The 20,432-nt window shown below is 43.3% G+C and overlaps 1 protein-coding gene across 1 annotated transcript in view; it reads right to left on the reverse strand.

Annotated features, from left to right (window-relative positions):
- Positions 1-12,049, reverse strand: part of LOC310707872 (uncharacterized protein) — a 60,364-nt gene extending 48,315 nt beyond the window's left edge. Inside the window, exons 1-4 of the mRNA XM_083505327.1 lie at positions 11,482-12,049; positions 10,476-10,593; positions 2,557-2,755; positions 1,120-1,229 (exon numbers count right to left, since the gene is read on the reverse strand). Of these exons, the coding sequence (XP_083361453.1) occupies positions 1,120-1,229; positions 2,557-2,755; positions 10,476-10,593; positions 11,482-11,610 (556 nt within the window). The 5' untranslated portion in view covers positions 11,611-12,049. The remainder of the gene's footprint in view (positions 1-1,119; positions 1,230-2,556; positions 2,756-10,475; positions 10,594-11,481) is intronic.
- Between the last annotated feature and the right edge of the window lie 8,383 nt (positions 12,050-20,432).

Genomic DNA, 20,432 nt, shown 5'->3' on the forward strand with positions numbered 1-20,432 from the left:
TAGAAGATAAATGAATACAGCAAGAAATAGAAGATAAATGAATATAGCAAGCACTACTGCCTTGATCACAATACAAGAAAAAAATCTTAGCCTTTTCTCATAACACAAAAGCAATAAAGTACAGTCAATCCTCAGTACCTCAATGGCTCTGTTTTGGAACATTTCGGCTCCCAAACACTGAAAACCCAGAAGTAAATGCTCCAGATTTTGTACATTTTTCGGAAGCCAAATATCAGACGCGGCTTCCGCTTGAGTGCAGGAAGCTCCTGCAACCAATTGGAAGTCACTCCCCAGTGTCAAACGTTTCGGAAGCTGAATGGATTACATTTGACAACCGAGGTTTGACTGTATACATTATTGTAAGACCTGTGAGGAATGGCTTATGTCATATGCTTCTAGTCAAACGAAATATTGGAAAGTACACACTCATATCCCCTCCTCTTGGGAGCCTTAATAAAGTACCGTACTTCCAGGATTGTTTAGCTACATTTTTCTGTTACATCCAGACTCAGAAACTTCTGTTTAAATTCCAACTACAAACCAGGTTTGATCCTGGCTTGAAATCCAGGATTTTATTCAAATTAAACAAGACTTTGTCAGCTGAGATGAACTGAAGCAACACAAAGCACATAAAACAAGGTTTGCGAGGGGAGTACAGTGGTACCTCGGGTTACAGACACTTCAAGTTACAGACTCCATTAACCCAGAAATAGTACCTCGGGTTAAGAACTTTGCTTCAGGATGAGAACAGAAATGACATAGCAGCAGTGGGAGGCCCCATTAGCTAAAGTGGTACCTCACATTAAGAACAGTTTCAGGTTAAGTACAGACCTCCAGAATGAATTAAGTTCTTAACCCGAGGTATTCCATACACTTCTTTCTCTAAGTCCATAGCAGCTTTGAAACATTTCTTTTATAGGAAATGTTACTAAGGGGAAAATGCAGGAAATCTACACAGGGATTGTTATTCAAGATGCTTCTCCATGTCCAGTGGCTCTATGTGTAACCACTGTACTATGACCAAAATCTCTCTTGAAATTAATATACAACACCAACTGTACAAATAAACATGTTGCTATTAAAATTGGCAACATGTGTTTCAGAAGCTTCCTAACCTACCCATTGTGGTGCCCTGAGAATGACCAACATAAAATATTTTCTCTTGTCCAGTTTTTCTCAGGATAAAATTTATTGAAGCTGGAAGGTCATATTTAGCCATTTCATCAAAACTGCAAAGAAAAGGAATAACAGACTGTGTTTTACAGACTTGCATACAGACATCTCCAGCCAATGCAATACAATATCTGGCAAACCAGAGATCACCTCCTCCATGGACTACCAATTCTCTGAACATTTGTGAAACAATCTGATTTAAATTAAGCCATGACTCATCTTCTTTAGATATTTCCACTGGCACTGTTCACTAGCAGTCAATGAAACACTATGAGCTATTCACTGAAAACTTTAAAAGTCCACCAAATAGTTCACAGTGCCCATAGGGTTCCTGCAATGTGACAGTTTTAACAGGCAAGCTGTCCCTAAATCTCAAATATCAGCACCTGGAGAGCCAAATAAGTCATGACTTTAGAACACATTTGCACAAAATAGGAATTGCCAGTAGAGTGCCCATAAACCTGTTGGGTGGTATAAAAATAAAACACAGGCAGATTAGAAGGGGGAGAGGAATGCTTCTGTTGTTGGCACTAGTGTGACTAATACTGGAAGCAAAAGGAGAAACATAAAGCTTTTTAAAAAACCGAAGTTTCAGGAGGCTCTGCCTCACCTCCCTGCATATCTGAGGAGCTTCAAATTCTGGCCAAGTAACTTTACTCAGAATCAGCAGGACTCACACTTGGTCCCAGGGGCGCCGACTTGTGCCACAGATTAAGGGTGCCCAGCAGCATGTGCAACGTAATGTGAGGTCAGGATGTCACATTGCCCCTTGAGGTCATGAAGTCACATTACATTGCACGCGCCACAGTGGCACCTAGGAGCCCTGGAAATCACCTTGGAGGCCCTGTTGTGTGGGTGCTGAGCACCCACAACAAAAATTTGGCACTAGCACTTGGTCCTCCCACATCAAATCTAGTTTCACCCGAAGCCAACCTGATCTGTTTATATCTACGGAGTTTAGCAATGCCATATTTCATCCTTTCAGTTGGAGTTATCCCAGCTGTGTGCTTTGTCTTGTTGCCGACATCCATCTGGGTCAGGAAGAGTGTGCCTTCGAGGATGAAGTCAAAATGTCAAAGCTTATAGCAAGAACAAACTTAGTCTCTAAGGTGCTACTAGACAATTTTTTTATTTTTTATTTATTTGTCAAAGAGTTACAGTGCCTGCTGTGCTTGTACAGTGCCTGCTGTACTGTTTGTTTGTTTGTTTAAAGAAACAACTACCAATTATATTTACTTGGAAATATATTTCTATACCTTTAGATTGTCAGGGTGCTGTTCAATGTTGAAACAGAAGAAGAGAGAAGAGCATGGCAGATTAAAAACCCCAAAAGGAAGACTAGGAACCAGAAACACATAATGAAGTTTAGAAAGATCACTCTACCTGAATCGCCAGAATTCTTCTTGCTCCACAGTATAATTAATGTGTTTCATGGACCAGGTGTTCCCTCTACTGTTTCCTAGCCAAACATCATAGCCAGCATCAGCCAGTATGAAGCCCAGGCTGTTGTTGTCCAGATTTGACACCCAGTTATCGCTACTGCCAGACAAGCCATGTTGCAGAAACACTGCGGGCTTCGGATCTGCAATGGAAGTCTTTTAAGTATAGTTATAAGAGGTAACTTCAGTGTTTCTTTCCAACAAGACAGTGATCCATCAGAACCTTCAATGGCAGTTGTTGTCATTCCATATTTCAAGTAGCAGCCAGTGAAGTGGTGCAGGTGGGGCAATGTTAATCTCATGGCTTACCAGCAAACTGGGTTGCTGGTGCTTTTGGAGAGCAAGAAGGGAAAGGGAGAAGTGCATGTTGGCGGAGCCAATCCAATTCCCTCACCTCTACATGCAACACCAGGTCAAGCTCCCCCTACCTTGCCTTGTCTGTTTTGCTCTCTTCAGACATGGGTTGTCAGCTTGTCTATGAATGTTAAATCACAGAGTGGTGAGATCCAGATCTCAAACAAGTCTGCCTTTAGAAACCTCCAACACCTTGCAATACTACACTGCAGTCATTAAATTTCTAATGATACATTTTGGGGGAAGCTGTTAAAATATTTCTGACTATTATGATAGAAGTGTTGTTTCAGAATCCAAAGGGATATGTTGTTTTGTCATAAGGCCTGCTTCATGAAAAAGCTTTGTTCCAAAACAAAAAGACTTGGGGGCATTGCCACCACATGTGCATAAGTGAGCCAGTGACATTACAAATTCTTGAACTGACATATTTTTAGTCATCTTACTCAATATAATCTTATTATTCAATAAGTCATCTTATTCTTACATTTTAAGCCATTTTACTCAATTATAATCTTATATTGGGAGCTTGGCACTGGAAGCAGGTGGCTAAGTCCTCTTGCCCTTCCTTCATTACACCACCTTTGCTTCTCAGGTATTAGGTGGCCCTAATATCTTTCCGAAAAGCAACACCCTTAGACTGTCCTTTGCATTTCTTTTATTATTATTACTTAAGAATTTCCTTAAATTTTAATACATACATATGTTAATTGCCTTTAACCACCCTCATTCACACTACATAATACCCAAATTGTTAATTTCTGCTGCTCACAGTTCAGGTCCTTCTTGTAAATCTATCTGACTGTTACACCTCTTCAAGTACTCTACAAAGGGTTTCCACTCCTTCCTTAGCAGTGTCCCCTCTTGATCCCAAATTTTTGCATTCCACAGGGCGGGCGCCAATACCAAGATGGCCCTCTGCCTGGTTCCCTGTAACCTCACTTCTCACAGTGAGGAAACTGCCAGAAGACCCTTGGAGCTGGACCTCAGTGTCAGGGCTGAACGATGGGGGTGGAGACATTCCTTCAGGTATACTGGATCGAGGCTGTTTAGGGCTTTAAATTGTGCTCAGAAATGTACTGGGAGCCAATGTAGTTCTTTCAGGATCAGTGTTATATGGTCTCGGCGGCCACTCGCAGTTACCAGTCTAGCTGCCACATTCTGGATTAGTTGCAGTTTCTGGGTCACCTTCAAATGTAGCCCCACATAGAGCGTGCTTCAGTAGTCCAAGTGGGAGGTAACTAGAGCATGCACCACTCTGGTGAAACAGTCTGCGGACAGGAAGGGTCTCAGCCAGTGTACCAGATGGAGCTGGTAGACGGCTGCCCTGAACACAGAATTGACCTGTGCCTCCATGGACAGCTGTGAGTCCAAAATGACTCCCAGGCTGCACACCTGGTGCTTCAGAGGCACAGTAGCCCCATTCAGGACCAGGGAGTCCCCCACACCTGCCCACAACCTGTCCCCCCAAAATAGTACTTCTGTCTTGTCAGAATTCAACCTCAATCTGTTAGCTGCCATCCATCCTCCAACCATCTCCAGGCACTCACACAGGACCTTCCTCGCCTTCACTGGTTCCGATTTAAAAGAGAGGTAAACCTGGCCTGAATCCCGATTGGAAGGGATCAAAATGGTCCACATCCTCCAGGCGTGCCTGGAGTTGTTCTGCAACCATCCACTCAATCACCTTTCCCAAGAATAGAAGATTTGAGACTGGGCGATAGTTGGCCATATTGGGCGGGTCCAAAGGTGGTTTTTTAAGAAGCAGTTTCATGACCGCCTCTTTCAGCAGGGCTGGGAAGTATTCACCATCCTGCAGTGCCCATCACCCAGCCCTTCCTGGCTCGCTTTTATTAGCCAGCATGGGCAAAGATCAAGGAGACAGATAGTTGGTTTCACTCGTCCATGCAGCCTGTCCACATCCTTGGAGGTAACAGATTGGAATTGATCCTATGAAACTTGACTAGACAGGACTCTAGCACTTTCCCACCCCAGCCCTGCTCCCATGGTGGAGTCTGTTGAATGGTTACTTTAAATGTAAAGGTTCATCATTGTTCCACTCCATGTGTATGTCTTTAAGGGGCCAGAGCAAGGGCCAGAGCAAGATAACGAGACCCAGCTTTACAGCTGTGTAACATAGCAGGTGCTGCTGAGTTGTATTTGATTAAGGTGTGTCAGCATCTGGGTGTAGTATATAAGGAGCAGCACCTAGCTCTCCCATTACCCTGGGGGATGGGTTGGTGGTTGGGTCATGTTTGTTTGTTAATATATTTAGTGTTAATGGAGTTTTTGTTTTTCTTATTAAAACCTTCTTTAAGTTATTTTTGAGTCCTTTCTTTTTAATGCATGATCTCCCCAGCAAGCTCTCTGCAGCGTTACCATACTGCAAAAAGCCAACATCTTTGGTTATGGGCCCAGCTGCTGAGTGGATGACTGCATATTTTTGGACTCTGAGAAAGGTTTGAAAACTCCTTCTCCTGTTAGCGTAGTTTTTGTGGGTCTGGAAGAGTTCCAGAATGGTTGACCGGGTTCCTGAAGCTGAGAAGGCTCTGGTCTTCCCACAGCTAACAGATGAGAACTATAGTTTATGGTCTTTTCGGGTGGAGGCGCTTTTGACCTCTAGAGAAGTATGGACCTATGTAACTGATGACCCTCCTGACCCTGTAACTAATGCTTGGTCGAAAGGAGATGCAAAAGCCAGGGCGATAATTAATTTGGCAGTCAGCGACCAGCAAGTAGTCTATATAAGGAATAAGAAAACTGCCAAAGAAATGTGGGACAGTCTTGCAACAGTGCATGTTAGAAAAGAGTCAGCGTCTGCATTGACGTTTTTCAAGCAGTTGTACCAGACGAAGTTGCAGCCTGGTGGTGATTTGGCAGCACACTTGAGACGTCTGGAGGCAATACGCGGCGAATCAATTCAAAGGGACATGGAGATACCTGATATTCAGTATATTTTTATCATCCTTTGTTCCCTTAATGAGGACTTTGATGGTATAGCTAGCCAGATATCTGCTGTTCCACCAGCACAATTAACTGTGGAAGGGGTAACGGCAAGATTAATGGGCGAGTTGGATAGAAGGGAGGCTTGTGCCATAAGCACTCCTGTTTCCAGAAAGAATGAGGAACGCCATATGCAAACCTGTGGTGATACAACTGCATTTAAAGCTGCAAAGCGTTGTTGGTTCTGCAATAAGCAAGGACATTTTGCAAGGGACTGCAGATCCAAAAGAAAGCAAAGTACTCCCAAGCCTGTTTCTGTTCGTCAATCACGGTCGTCAGCCCAGCAGCCGGCATCGTATAGTAGAGACAGAAACGAGCCGCGAGCTTTTCACGCTCGGACTAAAGATCGTAAAAGAATTAAAGATGCCAAGTGGCAGTCTTTTGTTGTCGACTCAAGAGCATCTCAGCATATCTGCAATGATCGAAGTTTGTTTATTTCTTTCGAAGAGGAAATTGGTAATGTACATTTAGCCAATTCACAAGTCTTGCAGTCGCTTGGCAGGGGTACCGTTAAACTTGACTCTTTAAACATTACAATAGCGAACTGCATTTACTGCCCGTCAGTGGACAATTTATTGTCAGTAAGGTGCTTTGCCCGTCAAGGCATAACTGTGCGTTTCTTAAAGTCTACGTGTGAGTTTTTCGAGGGGAACAAACGTCTATTGTATGCCCGGGAATCTGATGGTTTATATAGACTGTATTTTCACACCTACTCACAATCGCATATAAATTGCAGAGCAGCACAGTCAAGCCAGGGGTTGAGGAATGTAAGACCACATTCTGGGTGTATCCACGTGGCGCACAGAATTCTGGGACACCTGAATTTTGCTGATGTAATTAAGACAAAGAATATTGTCAATGGCCTCAACTTAAAACCATGTAAATTCTTTATGCAGTGTCTATCCTGTTGCAAGAATAAGATTAAGGTTGCACGCAAGGGTAGGTGCTCAGATAGGAAAGTAACTGAGCCATTTGAGCGTGTACATTGTGATTTAGTTGGGCCACTCCCACCATCATTAGGAGGTTCTAAGTACTGGCTTACTCTCATAGACCAGTATAGTAGATATTGTTGGACTTATGCAATAGCTGAGAAGTCCCAAGCATTTGAGAAGTACAAGGTTTTTTGCAACTGGGTAAAAACACACTTTAACAAACCAATTAAGAACCTGTTTTCTGACCGGGGTGGGGAATTTGTTTTTGAGGATTTTGAGAAATTCCTGGAAGCGCAGGGGACTACTCATGAGTTATCTTGCCCCCGAAGTCCCTGGCAAAATGGGCTTGTTGAAGTTGTGCAGCGTGACTTGCAGGCAGGGGTTAAAACTTATCTGCACGATGCTAATCTGCCCAAAGCGTTTTGGGCTGAAGCACTCCATGCTTTTTGTTATATTAGAAATCGCAGTTATCATTCTGGTTTAGATGTCACCCCCTATGAGAAGTTGTTTAAAAAACGCCCTAATCTGAAATACCTACGTATTTGGGGTTCAGATGTAATTATGCATTATCCCGCTAAGCAGAAATTGGGTGAACGTAGTGTTCAGGGAAAACTAATGGGCTACCAGCAGGGGGCGTACAGAATTTACATACCAGCAACTGGCAAATTTCATATTACCAGAAGCATGATACAAACTGTAAATTGGAATGGGTTGCTGTTTTCCAAGATACTGATGGTATAAATGATACTGAGGAAGAAGAGGAAGCAGCAGCAGCAGGAGGAGGAAATGGTGATTCTGAATTAATAGAAAAAGACAAAAAGCCTGTTGAATCTGATAATTTGTTTGATGATTTAAAGTCACAGGCATCTGAGGGGAGTTAGATTCTCTTGAGTTTTCTGACCGTGAGCTTAGCCTACAGGCACCTCTTCAGTCTGACAATGATAATTTACAACCTGAAACTAGTAGTTCACTGAGTCCCATTAAGTCTGAGGAGTCTGACTCTCCTTCCGGACTGAGACGTTCAGATAGAAAGAGGCAGAAGCCACAACGTTTTGCAGATGAACATTTTAATACTGTGTATGCCAATAAGGTGGTTTTTGAGCCAAAAAGCTACGGTGATGTTCAGAATTTACCTATGCACCAAGCTGTAAATTAGTATAAAGCTATGAACTCTGAGATAGCTTCTTTAAAAGAGCATAACACTTGGTCTCTTGTACCACAAACCCCAGATATGAGACTTATTGATTCAAAATGGGTTTATAGAGTTAAAATGAATGACAAAAATGACGTTGTAAGGTACAAGGCTAGATTAGTTGCTAGGGGCTTTCAACAAATTCCAGGCGAAGATTATGATTTGTGCTATTCACCAAGTGTAAAATATGAAACAGTTAAGCTTTTGTTAAAAGATGCATCAATTTGTGGAAAAGCCCACTACACAATGTTTCTCTGCTCTTAAGAGAGTGGTAATGTACCTTAAACATACCAAACATTATAGGTTGCAGTTTACAAGAAGCACTTCCAAAGGTTACACATGAAAAACATGTACAAAGTATGCTTTATGTTTTTGTTCCACAATGATGAACCGCAGGGGAAATGTTGAATGGTTACTTTAAATGTAAAGGTTCATCATTGTTCCACTCCATGTGTATGTCTTTAAGGGGCCAGAGCAAGGGCCAGAGCAAGATAACGAGACCCAGCTTTACAGCTGTGTAACATAGCAGGTGCTGCTGAGTTGTATTTGATTAAGGTGTGTCAGCATCTGGGTGTAGTATATAAGGAGCAGCACCTAGCTCTCCCATTACCCTGGGGGATGGGTTGGTGGTTGGGTCATGTTTGTTTGTTAATATATTTAGTGTTAATGGAGTTTTTGTTTTTCTTATTAAAACCTTCTTTAAGTTATTTTTGAGTCCTTTCTTTTTAATGCATGATCTCCCCAGCAAGCTCTCTGCAGCGTTACCATACTGCAACAGAGCCAACAGAGTCTACCTCATTCCGAATCTGAGCAACTTTAACTGCAAATTATTATTTTTTGCGAAATCATTGCAGGAGGTCTTGGGGGCCTTATCAGGCCCCAATGGCACAGATGGTTCCGTTAAATTAGGAACCACCTGAAAGAGTCTCCTGCTGCTGTTTTCTGCAGATGCAATAGAGGCAGTGAAGAAGGTCCTCTTCAACGTCACTATTGCCACTTGGTAGGCTCAATGCTGAACTCTAACCTGTGTCCGGTCCGATTCAGAATTAATTCTCGGCCACTGGTGCTCTAGCCATCTCAATGATTGTTTCATTGCCCTCAGCTCTGGGAAAAACCATGGGGCTGTCCAGGCTCCATGCAGTTGGAGAGGGCACTTTGGAGCCAGACAGTTGATAGCCCTACTTAACTCTGCACTCCAGCGGGCCACCAGGGAATCAGCTGAAAGGCCATCAACATAGGATAAAATATATCCTACCACTCTCTGGAAAACATTTGGATCCATTAAGTGGGGGGGGGGGCAGACCATCCTGCAGAGGGGAAGGGTTGCAGAGATGTCCAGTTGCACCAAGAAGTGATCTGACCATGGCACTTCTTTTGTTTCACTTTTACTTAGTGTCAGATCACCCACATCCATAGAGGTAAACAACAGGTCTAAGGCATGTCTAAGGTTTATTTTGCTACTCTTTAGTTGGGATTTCTTGGTCTTTTCACCTTTGTGCATAGATTACTCAATCTGCTGTTGTTGCATACAAGAAGAGATTAAGTACCTACTTGGGGATATCAGAGTTTGTTACTTCTAAGAGGAAGGCCTCTGATTTGGGGGGGGGGTGTCATCTTTAATATTTTTTTCAGTTCCCCATAAATCATTTCCCAGTATATTTGGCTTGCTTACATGCCTACCACATGTGGAAGAAGATGCCCTACATCTTTTGGAATTTCCAGCATGACTTGGTTCCCTCCCCCTCCCCCCCCTTGCATTTCACTTCTCACTCAAGAAAAAGCTGCATACAGCACACAAAGCCATTGGGCAATGGAATTGGCAGTGTCACCAACTCTTCACAGCCCTGGTATTTTTCTCCTTTTTTTTATTCAGGCTGTGACCCCAATAAATGGCCGAAGAACATATATCTTTAATAACTGCAAAAACACTCTTTTGCAACTAAAGAGATTCCCCCCCCCCCCCACAAAAAAGATTGCATGCAGTTCCCTATGACTTGGGTCAAGAAGGTATGGAGAGCACAGCTACATCAGCACAGAAAATGGCTGCTGTCAACATGGACTATGAACTATTTATTCCAGCTTCCTCATCTCCTTATCACCATATGTCCTTACTTCTTTAATAGTTCAGGAAAGGAATAAGAAGCACTTGACCTCAACTACCTATATGGCCTATCTTTTGCAATATTATAGAAAAAATAGAAGAAGGACACACTCAACAATCATAATAATAGTGCACATTACCAAAAAACTGGCTATGTTCTTTTGCACCAAATCAAATTTTAGCAAAGCAAGAATTCATAATTTAATAATAATAATAAATCCCCAAAATATTGAACATTTGTATATATGCATACACACAATATATACCTCAAAGCACACACTCACCCTTGTTTGACTGATTTCTTTTGCCATGAGGGATTCTGTTAATACTCAGAATATAACCATCGTCTGTCACCACTTCATATTCCTCACTGGGATATCCTCTGAAAGAAATAATTTCGCTCTGCAGGGTGGAGATGGTGTGGTTGGACAGGTTAACAAGCAACTGTAAGATGTCTACAGACCGCTGCTTTTTTCTAGAAAAATAGGTGCTGGTACTCACCATGAAGTTTTTATAGTAAGTCCTATACTTTTAAACAAACAAACAAACAAACAAGCAGAGGTGTCGGTACTGTGTATCCTTGAATACCCCCTGGAAAAAAACACTGCTAAACACTTATTTTCCACATGATAGAATTGATAACTGGAGTGTGCAGATGGGTGATAAGCCAGATAAGGTAGTAAAACCATCTCACACAATCACTTATTTGTCAGTTCCAAAGAAATCCAGGAACTGATTACCTGCCTCCCTCTGCTGAAATTAGAAACGAAGGGAGCCTTTTGTTGCAGAATGTCTTCCCAGAATACCTTCCCAGCCAATCGCGGCTGTTGCTGCTGTTCTACATATTTATGGCTGTTGTTCCCAAAGTCCTCCCCTCTCCCCCTCCCTTGGACCACTTGAAAATTGCTGAGGGACTTGGTGGACCACTGAATGATTTTTGTTCTTGCTGCTGAACAATTATAATGCACTGTGCAGGATGCTAGAGTTGCTACTGCAGAGCACCTAACTGATGTTCACAGAGCACTGGTGTTCCGTGAAGCAAATGTTGGGAATTTTATTGAGATTTAAAAATAAAATAAAATTCCAAGCTGCCCTCAGCAATGATGCATTGGGAGGGCAGGCTACTACGTATTTCAAAATATTATAATAAATATTTTCTTGTCCCCTAAAACCCCAGCAGTCCATGGAAAATTAACTTCAAGGATGTGGCATACAGCACCATTAAGCAACACTAATTGTCAAAGATGCCTTGAGGTAAGAAGATGAGAAAGGAAAAGGAAAATGGCTTACAATATTCATAGTCGCTTCTGGATCTACATTTCTTCTTTTCCACAATATCCCCGAACTAATAAGCACTTGGACCAAGCCTGCCCCCATTACGAAGAGCCATATTATTGATTGGCGTGGAAGCAAATCCATCTTTCAGCCCAGATATACAAGACTGCTCCTCAGTCACCGAGAAGATGTACTTAGGTTCCGCGGAATGAAATGACAGACAACATAACTTTAAATAGGTCGACATTATTTGCCAAGAGCAAACACCACCTACATGGAATGGCAAGTCATATCTAATTGATATTATTGGTTTGGTCTTGCTTAACTTCCAGGATAATCCTCTCATGTAATTTCCACTGAGTTCCGTTTGATGTTCTTCCAGGCAGAACTTTTCGGCTCCCGAATGACTGAAAACCAGAAGTGAGTGTTCCAGTTTTTGAATGTTATTTCAGAAGCTGAATACCTGACAGGGCTTCTGTGGCTTGCTACAGCCAATCAGAAGCCGTGCTTTGGAAGTCAAATGTTTCGGAAGTCAAACGGACTTCCGTAATGGATTCTGTTCAACTTCTGAGGCACAATTCTACACAAAATGGCTGAGCCAAAGTCCACCTATAGTTGTAATCAATAAAATTGTGTCCATTTTTAGTGTGTGTGTATATAATATTTTTTATTAATTTTTAATTACAATAATCCAATAAGAGCCACATTATCACAATTCCAAATTACAATACAATTTAAAAAGTCAATTATTCAAATACAGAATTAAACAATTTTGGGTGACGTCCCGTGTGCTGGACTTCAGGGTAAAAAGTTCTTCTTTCTTTCTGCTTCCATAATCTTGATTTGTCCAATTACAAGAGTTCTGGTCTCAATCCTTTATTTAACAACCACTGATTTCATAACTTTCATTCGTAATTGCATATTTAATAAATTTTATTTCCGCAAGAGGAGTTTATGTCCCGTAAATTTCTGTGTGAGATGTTAAGCTTCCATTTGTTTCTTCATTCTTCTTGTTGTAATCCAGTAATAGAGCATCTCTGCTTCCACTTTTTTGCTCTCTCTCTGTTCTCAGGGGCTGTATTTTTCATTGCGTCACACGCTATTTTGTTTGTCAAAGTCTAACAAAAGGTCTGGCAGGGAAATCTCTCTAAGTTACCATTTTTCTTATCCCAAAAAATGCAAAAGAAGAAGTGAGCACAGATATTCTTTAAGGGAATTATTCATTAAGGGAAGAAAAAACACCTAAATAGCAAAAGAGCAACAATTAAACACCTAACAGTAAGCAAGGAACTTAAATATTATCATGAAACAACGAACTATAAAAAACTAAAACAAATGGCAAAGGAAGGTGGGAGGGGGGGAAAGGAAAGAAAAAAAGTTATTGTAGCAGACGAAGTTCTTGTAGCATCACGCGCCAGCTTGAGTCTGCTCGAATGATCTCTGAATGTGCCAACCTGAACAACCAGGCGACATCAGGGGACGGGCAGAGGAAGGCAGATCAGGCTCAGTAAATGCCCTGTTCGATGACAATGCCATGCCCGATGGTCTCAGGGGGGCCCCCTCTTGCTGTTGCGCTAGCACTTGTAGTGGCAGAGAAAGTGTTCCTCTTGGCATCAGGAGTCCTCTGGTTTCCCCCACAGCTGGTGTTCTCAGGGCCACAGGATGATACCTCTCCTCTGCTGCATCCAGCTGCCAGCCCTGTGGCTTAAGAGTCTCTGGAGTCTTGAGGGTGGAACCCTCCTCTCTGGATTCCCTAGGTGCCTTTCAATTGAGTCGTCTGCAGAGTAATATATCTTGACCAACCAGTCTGTTTCAGTTCAAGAGCACCGCTGGCATGCAGGGCAGCTGGATCCACAGCTGGGAGGACAGAGCAGGCACACAGCAGAGTTGGACCCACCCACAAGCCAACAGGGCAGAGGCAAGCACAAGCAGAACACTCCTGCAACACAGCTTCACCTCCCTTAGTTCATTTAAAGCGCCTGGTCAAAGCCTGAGTCAGAGTCAGTTCGGAAAAAGTTCAGAAGATTAATTAAATTGTTTAGAGTTACGCGTCCTTGAAATAGGCTGGGCGGTGGCTGTTCAGCTGTTCGACTTCGTTAGATCTAATTTACAGCGCCAACATCACAAGTTCTCTGATATAAAACCCCAGGTTGCCAAACTTTTGATAAGAAGAGGGTTAAAAGATTAAAAAGTTTAAAAGTTTAAAAAGTTAAAAGGAGTAGGAGCCCCCAACATCTAATTGAGGAGCTCTCAACTTGTGAATGAGCTGCCACACATTAAAGTTCTGCCTGGGGAGATAGGGAACCATGCCACCTCAGTGTTTTTCAAATGACTCTTCATAGGCTTCATATGCCTCAGCAGTCACTCAGCAGGGCAAGCTGGGGCAGGATGCTCCACGGGGCCTCCGAGGAGTCTGCCTGTCTCCTCCCACTCAGCCCCCCTACAGCTGAGGAGGAGGCAACGGGTGGACTGTTGGGGGCAACGCAGAACCTGCAGGCGCTCAAGCCACCATGTCACAGTGAGTGCCACACGCCATTTTGTCACCCCCCTCAGTGGGGACACCCGGGGTGACCTGCCCCCCCCCCCTTGCTACGTTCCTGATCAGGTGTGCCCTAAATGATTACACTACACTGGCAGGCCTGAATGAGTCCGAAGGCTTCAAACTTGCTTTTTAAAATACTTCCTATAAAAACACTTGCAGTACTGGAGGCAGCTACTAGGTCTAGTATTTGTATGTTTTTGCATCTTCACACAGGAACCCACAAGGTCTTTTCCTCAAGGAAACAAAATTGCTGCTGCAAAGGAAGCGACGTTGCAGGGCAGTCTAGATATTGGGAATCTTGTTTTAAGATATAGTACTTAAATGGAGGGATGGTTTCTTTCATGTTCTGTTTATGTTGCAAGAACAGCATCTCCCAGCTAAAGATGTAATAAACGAGTTACAAAGTATCACTCATAAGGGCCACAGCTCCATCTTGTGGCATCCTGTTACTGCCTCCAAACACTGGTCTAGCACCTCAATATCTTCTCTTGATCAGGATGCCATTATGATACTGGCAGTTTTATCTTCACCCCTTTCCTAATGATCCCTAATATGGAATTCACCTTTTTCACAGCTGCGATACACTGGGTCAATATCAAACCTGGAGTCAGGGGAACCACTATCTATCTCCCTCCATTGGGAGAACTGTCCATTTATTTCTACTTCCTACTTCATGTTATTAACAGTTACTAATTCACAACAAGACCTCTCCTCCTATTCCATGGCTGGATCTAGACACATCAAAAAATGTTTCAGGAAAACGCATTGTAAAGCTCATACAGTGGTACCTTGGGTTACAGATGCTTCAGGTTACAGACTCCGCTAACCCAGAAATAGTACCTCGGGTTAAGAACTTTGCTTCAGGATGAGAACAGAAATCGTACTCTGGCGGTGCAGCGGCAGCAGGAGGCCCCATTTGCTAAAGTGGTGCTTCAGGTTAAGAACAGTTTCAGGTTAAGAACGGACCTCCAGAACGAATTACGTTCTTAACCCGAGGTACCACTGTACATGTAAAGGAAAACTATTCACACCATTTCAGTCTTGAGAATATTACATGACAATCACCTCACATGATTGTGACGTCAGGTGATTGACAGTTGGGGAAGATAAGGCCCAAACCTCCTGATCACATCCACTTCCCCACCCCTGCTCTGCACTGACTGGCAGATGTTCTCCAGGGCTTCACAATGGGCTCTTTCCTGATCCCACCTGGAGATACTACAGGCAGAACATGGAGCCTCCTAGGTGTGAAGCAGGTGTTCTACCATGGAGGGCAGCATTCTAATACATGCACAAAACCTTCATTCCAACAAGTAGGGACTGATATCAGTGCATATTTCAAAAATTCTTTCCAATTGTGCTTAGTCTCAAGGTGTCAGTCTTTCAGTAACTGTGACATGTCAGGTTGCTTTCAGGATGCAGATTTAGTGTTTTGGAACACTTGAATGTAGAGCTGGTCTTCCTAACTGTGTTATGGCCAGTGGGGCGGCATTCAATTTAGTCATGGTAATTAATTTCAATAGATATACTCTGAATAAAACTTAGTTTGGTACAATCCTGTAGGAATGAAAAATCACAGGAGACGAGAGGCAGGTGTAACATGAGGCGTCTCTCTGGGCGGACCCTGAGAGCCTCTTTTATTGAATATTACAAGCATTGCCACAGGTGGGCCTGTGGCTGATTGGTTGATACATACACAAAGAAACTTGTGATTGGTTAACATAAGTACTAAGGCGGGAATTACATGTGAGAGGTGGGACTTACATATGATCATTTATTACTGATACATTAAAGGCTGAGAATCGGAGCTATAACTAGACAGGCATGAAGCCTCCTAATTAAATTGTAACTAGAGATTAATATGGCACGAAACAATATAACAATCAAGTTCTGTAGAGGTGGTCAGCTAGGCATGGAGAGCAGGTACAGTTTGTTTTCCATGAGCTTAGGATGTCTGTTACTAATGATTGATCATAGCATGAAACAATGTAACAATCAAGTTCTGTAGATGTGGTCAGCTAGGCATGAAGAGCAGGTTCGTACAGTGTGTGCAAAAGCAGGGGAAAGCCTACAAGCAAGACTTCTCAGAAAGCAAGAGAAAGGAGGGGCAAGGCTTCCCCATAATGGAGCAGTTTTGTGCAGAAAGAGAACTAACAGTTATGTGCAGAAAGAAGACTTCCCTTTATCTCCCCCTTTCTTTTCTTGTTAGCAAGGCGTTTTGGGTAAATAAGGCAAAAATATTTTGGGATTAGTGGTGTGCCAGCGAATGCCCAAAATAAGTTCGCCAGGGTCGATGGGACAAGAATATTTCGGGATACGTGGTTTGCCAACGCATGCCCAAAATAAATCCGTCCACATCTCACCTTAGGTTTACTGTTGGTGTTGCCATTTCGCAAAGTAGGCAGCAAGGAGTTTATTAGGTGGTTGAGGGGGAGAGAGAAGCCGGGAGAAAAGACTTATGAGGCCAGGAACGCATTGGAGGAAGCAACATAACAAAATTAAGATGCATATAATGAAAGGGGCATATTGAAAGAGGTACGAAACCAAGTAAGATTAGGTAGCCAAGCAGTAAACCACTGGGTGAAAGAATCCCAGAGGCCAGAAAATCCAACGTCTTGTTTAATGTGGTGTGTAAGATTTTGCAAATGAGAGATTTGGCTTTGAATGGCTTCAGAATTATCAATAATATTAAAACATCACATGTTGTCAACTTGTTCACATCCATAATGATGAAGCATCAATAGATAATCAATAGCGGAATTTTGTAAAAGTCCATTATATAGTCCACTCTGTTCTTTATTCAAAAGGTGAAGAGCTTCCGAAGTAAAATTCAGGGCTTTTTCTGCAGAATAAGCTAAAGAATTAATGTTCATACGATTCCGTACAGCCAATCCAGGGACTCCTAAGAGAGAAACAACTAAAGAGATATATTCAGACCTACTGAGAAAAGAGACAAAAGCATCACAATCATTAGTCAATTTCACAGAGCGGCGATATCGAGAGCAGGATAAATTATGCTTCTTGGGTAAAATGATGGACAAACAGCTTAAACAGCAAGGTGTGCCATGGCTGATGTTTGCTGGAATGTAATTAAACGTATAGCCAGGGCACGACCAGAAGAGTTCCAGTTGAGGGGAAGTGCAAGCTTACTCATTAAATTGAATGGTAGCTTGTTATTTTGCAGTAAATCTCTTCCCCACAGATTGAGGTGGATTTTCAGCACACAGGGCTGGATGTATGCAATGGTTTCAGAACTATCAGGCAGAGAAACAGGCAGCCACTGTACGCTTTTAGAAGAATTTTGGGGGCCACCCACGCCCCAGACTGCAGAGGCAGACTCAAGGGGCCACGTGGGGTCCCAGCAATCACTGGAAATTACAGAAATGTCTGCGCCCGTGTCAATCAAGCCTTCCAGAACTTTTCCATTGATCTTGTACTTACGAAGAAGTTTCTGATGACCAATCCGCTGGATTACAGCTAATAGCTGTGGAGAAAGAGGAGAGAGCTCGTGCAAATTACTATCAATAATAGAAGCAGTAGGATTAGAAGGGAGCACCACTAAATGTGCCCAAGACTCACCCTTTTTTAACTGCATGGGCATATGGCTCCAAAACTGAACCATTATTGTGCCTACATAGTCAGGATCCAGAACACCAGGGATAACCTGGATCCCTTCTTTCGCCGCAGAAAATTTTGGTAAAATTAAACCTGTGACTTTAGGAGGTAGTGGACCTGCCAATTGGGAAGGCATGAGCACAATTTCACCAGGTAACACAGTGTCTTTGTTCTCTTGATTTATCAAATCAATGGCAAATTCAGAAGGTGTATGTTTAGAAAGTTTTTCAGCAGCGGAAACTAAAGGCGGAAAACTCTCTAATTGTCCTGGCCCGAGAGTGGGGCCGCAATGGAGTTTCCCAGACTCCTGCATTGATTAGCCCAATGATAGCCTTTACCGCATTTCGGGCATTTTTTGGAAGGTTTAGCCTTATTGGCATCACCATTCCTGTGCGCCCCACCGCCAGGTGCTCTGCATTCTTTTGCAAAATGTCCTGGGCGCTTGCAGTTAAAACAGTTACCAGTTGGCTTATTGCCAGCCTGGATGGCACCGGCAAGCAAGGACATCGCATGACTCTGGCTTCCAACATCCGCACATGCTTTTATCATATCCGCCAGGTCATATTTAACACGTTGGATGACAGACTGTAAAGCTTTTTTGCAATCTGTGTTAGAATTCTCAAAAGCCAATTTTTTCATCAACTCATTCTGAGCCGTGGTGTTATCAATCTGCCGAGTAACTGCTTCTTTTAATCTATCTATAAATTGATGGTAAGGCTCCAAATGCTGTTGCTTAATATTGACAAAGGAGCTCTGTGGTTGCCCTGATACAGGGACTTTCCGAAAGGCGCGCTGTACACAGGTCGCGGTGCGACTAAAATGTGCAGGTGTCAGCGTCGCCTGGGCTGCTATATTGTCAAACAGACCAGCACCATAAAGTTCGTTGGCTGTATGCTGTGGATCAGACAGGGTCGAGGAGTTATGTTTAAATTCACTGTCAAAAACTACATACTGAGCTGGGGACAGAAGCATACGCACAAGATCCTTCCAATCCTGCGGTAGCATCGTATAACCATTCGCTATTCCCTCCAGCATTCCTGTTACATAGGAGGATTTTAAACCAGAATCAACAATGGCCCTTCTTAATTCTCGCATTACAGAATAAGAAAGGGTTTCATATAGCACCTGTTGTTGTGCTGTGTCTGGGTTTGCATAAGAAATAGGGAAAGCAGATGGCAACACCCCAGCCCACTCAGACTCTTCCTCTAAGGATAGGAGACCTTTCTGCCTAGCTTGAGAAAGTGCAACACGGACAGCTCCCGTGAGACAGGCAGGAGCTGAGGCAGGCAAGGGAGGGGTGGAAGGAGGGAGGGAAGAAAGTGGGGGGGAAGAAAGAAGGGGGAAGAAAGAGGGGGGAAGAAAGAGGGGGAGAAGTGGATGTTGGCTGAGACACAGCTTCTGAAGAAGCAGATGCAGGCAAAGGAAACACGGGAGGGAGGGAAGGGGGGGTGTTGGGGGTGGATGTGGGCTTAGGCACAGGTCCTGGAGATGCAGACACAGGCAAGAGGGGGGGGGGACAGGCAGGGTTGTGAGGGAGGCAGAAGCTTAGGATAAGGAGGGGGGTTGTCTCCAACAGACAGAAATGCAGGGGCCGAGGGAGACGCCTGGGACGCCTGAGGTCCTAATTTTGCCACGGCATCTGCACATTTCTGCCAAGTTAGCAGACAATGAATAGGAGCCCTGGGTTCTGCAAAAAGTTTTTCCAATCTTTTGCCAAGCCTCTACCCCCAAGGAGCCTGCCTCAGGGTACCAGGGACATTGGAATGCGATCTCACCTAGCAATTGTTCAATCTCTTTTAAAGAAATATGTACACCCACCCCTCTTTGCCTAACCAGCTGCAGTAATTCCCTAGCATGCAATTTTTGAAGCTTGCTCAATTCCCCTCCCATACTCACGAAATAGCGCGCTAAGACTTCTCCAGTCGAAGTGAAGTATGAGGGCTGGCTGGCTGCTCAGCTGCGCAAGGGATCTGGCACGTCGGGGTCACCAGATGTAGGAATGAAAAATCACAGGAGACGAGAGGCAGGTGTAGCATGAGGCGTCTCTCTGGGCGGACCCTGAGAGCCTCTTTTATTGAATATTACAAGCATTGCCACAGGTGGGCCTGTGGCTGATTGGTTGATACATACACAAAGAAACTTGTGATTGGTTAACATAAGTACTAAGGCGGGAATTACATGTGAGAGGTGGGATTTACATATGATCATTTATTACTGATACATTAAAGGCTGAGAATCGGAGCTATAACTAGACAGGCATGAAGCCTCCTAATTAAATTGTAACTAGAGATTAATATGGCACGAAACAATATAACAATCAAGTTCTGTAGAGGTGGTCAGCTAGGCATGGAGAGCAGGTACAGTTTGTCTTCCATGAGCTTAGGATGTCTGTTACTAATGATTGATCATAGCATGAAACAATGTAACAATCAAGTTCTGTAGATGTGGTCAGCTAGGCATGAAGAGCAGGTTCGTACAGTGTGTGCAAAAGCAGGGGAAAGCCTACAAGCAAGACTTCTCAGAAAGCAAGAGAAAGGAGGGGCAAGGCTTCCCCATAATGGAGCAGTTTTGTGCAGAAAGAGAACTAACAGTTATGTGCAGAAAGAAGACTTCCCTTTACAATCCAAATCATGTTTCCATATTGTCAATTCCACAGATGTTAGCAAAGAACTTGTCTGTACCTCACACTGCACTGCATAACAGAGTTTGGGAAGACCATAGGTCCTTTCTTCATGACTACAGTGGTACCTCGGTTGTCAAATACCTTTGTTGTCAAACAAATCAGCCCTGAACGTCGCAAACCCGGAAG

Source organism: Podarcis liolepis (assembly GCF_965112155.1).
Source record: "Podarcis liolepis genome assembly, chromosome: 5".
Classification (NCBI taxonomy): Eukaryota; Metazoa; Chordata; class Lepidosauria; order Squamata; family Lacertidae; genus Podarcis; species Podarcis liolepis.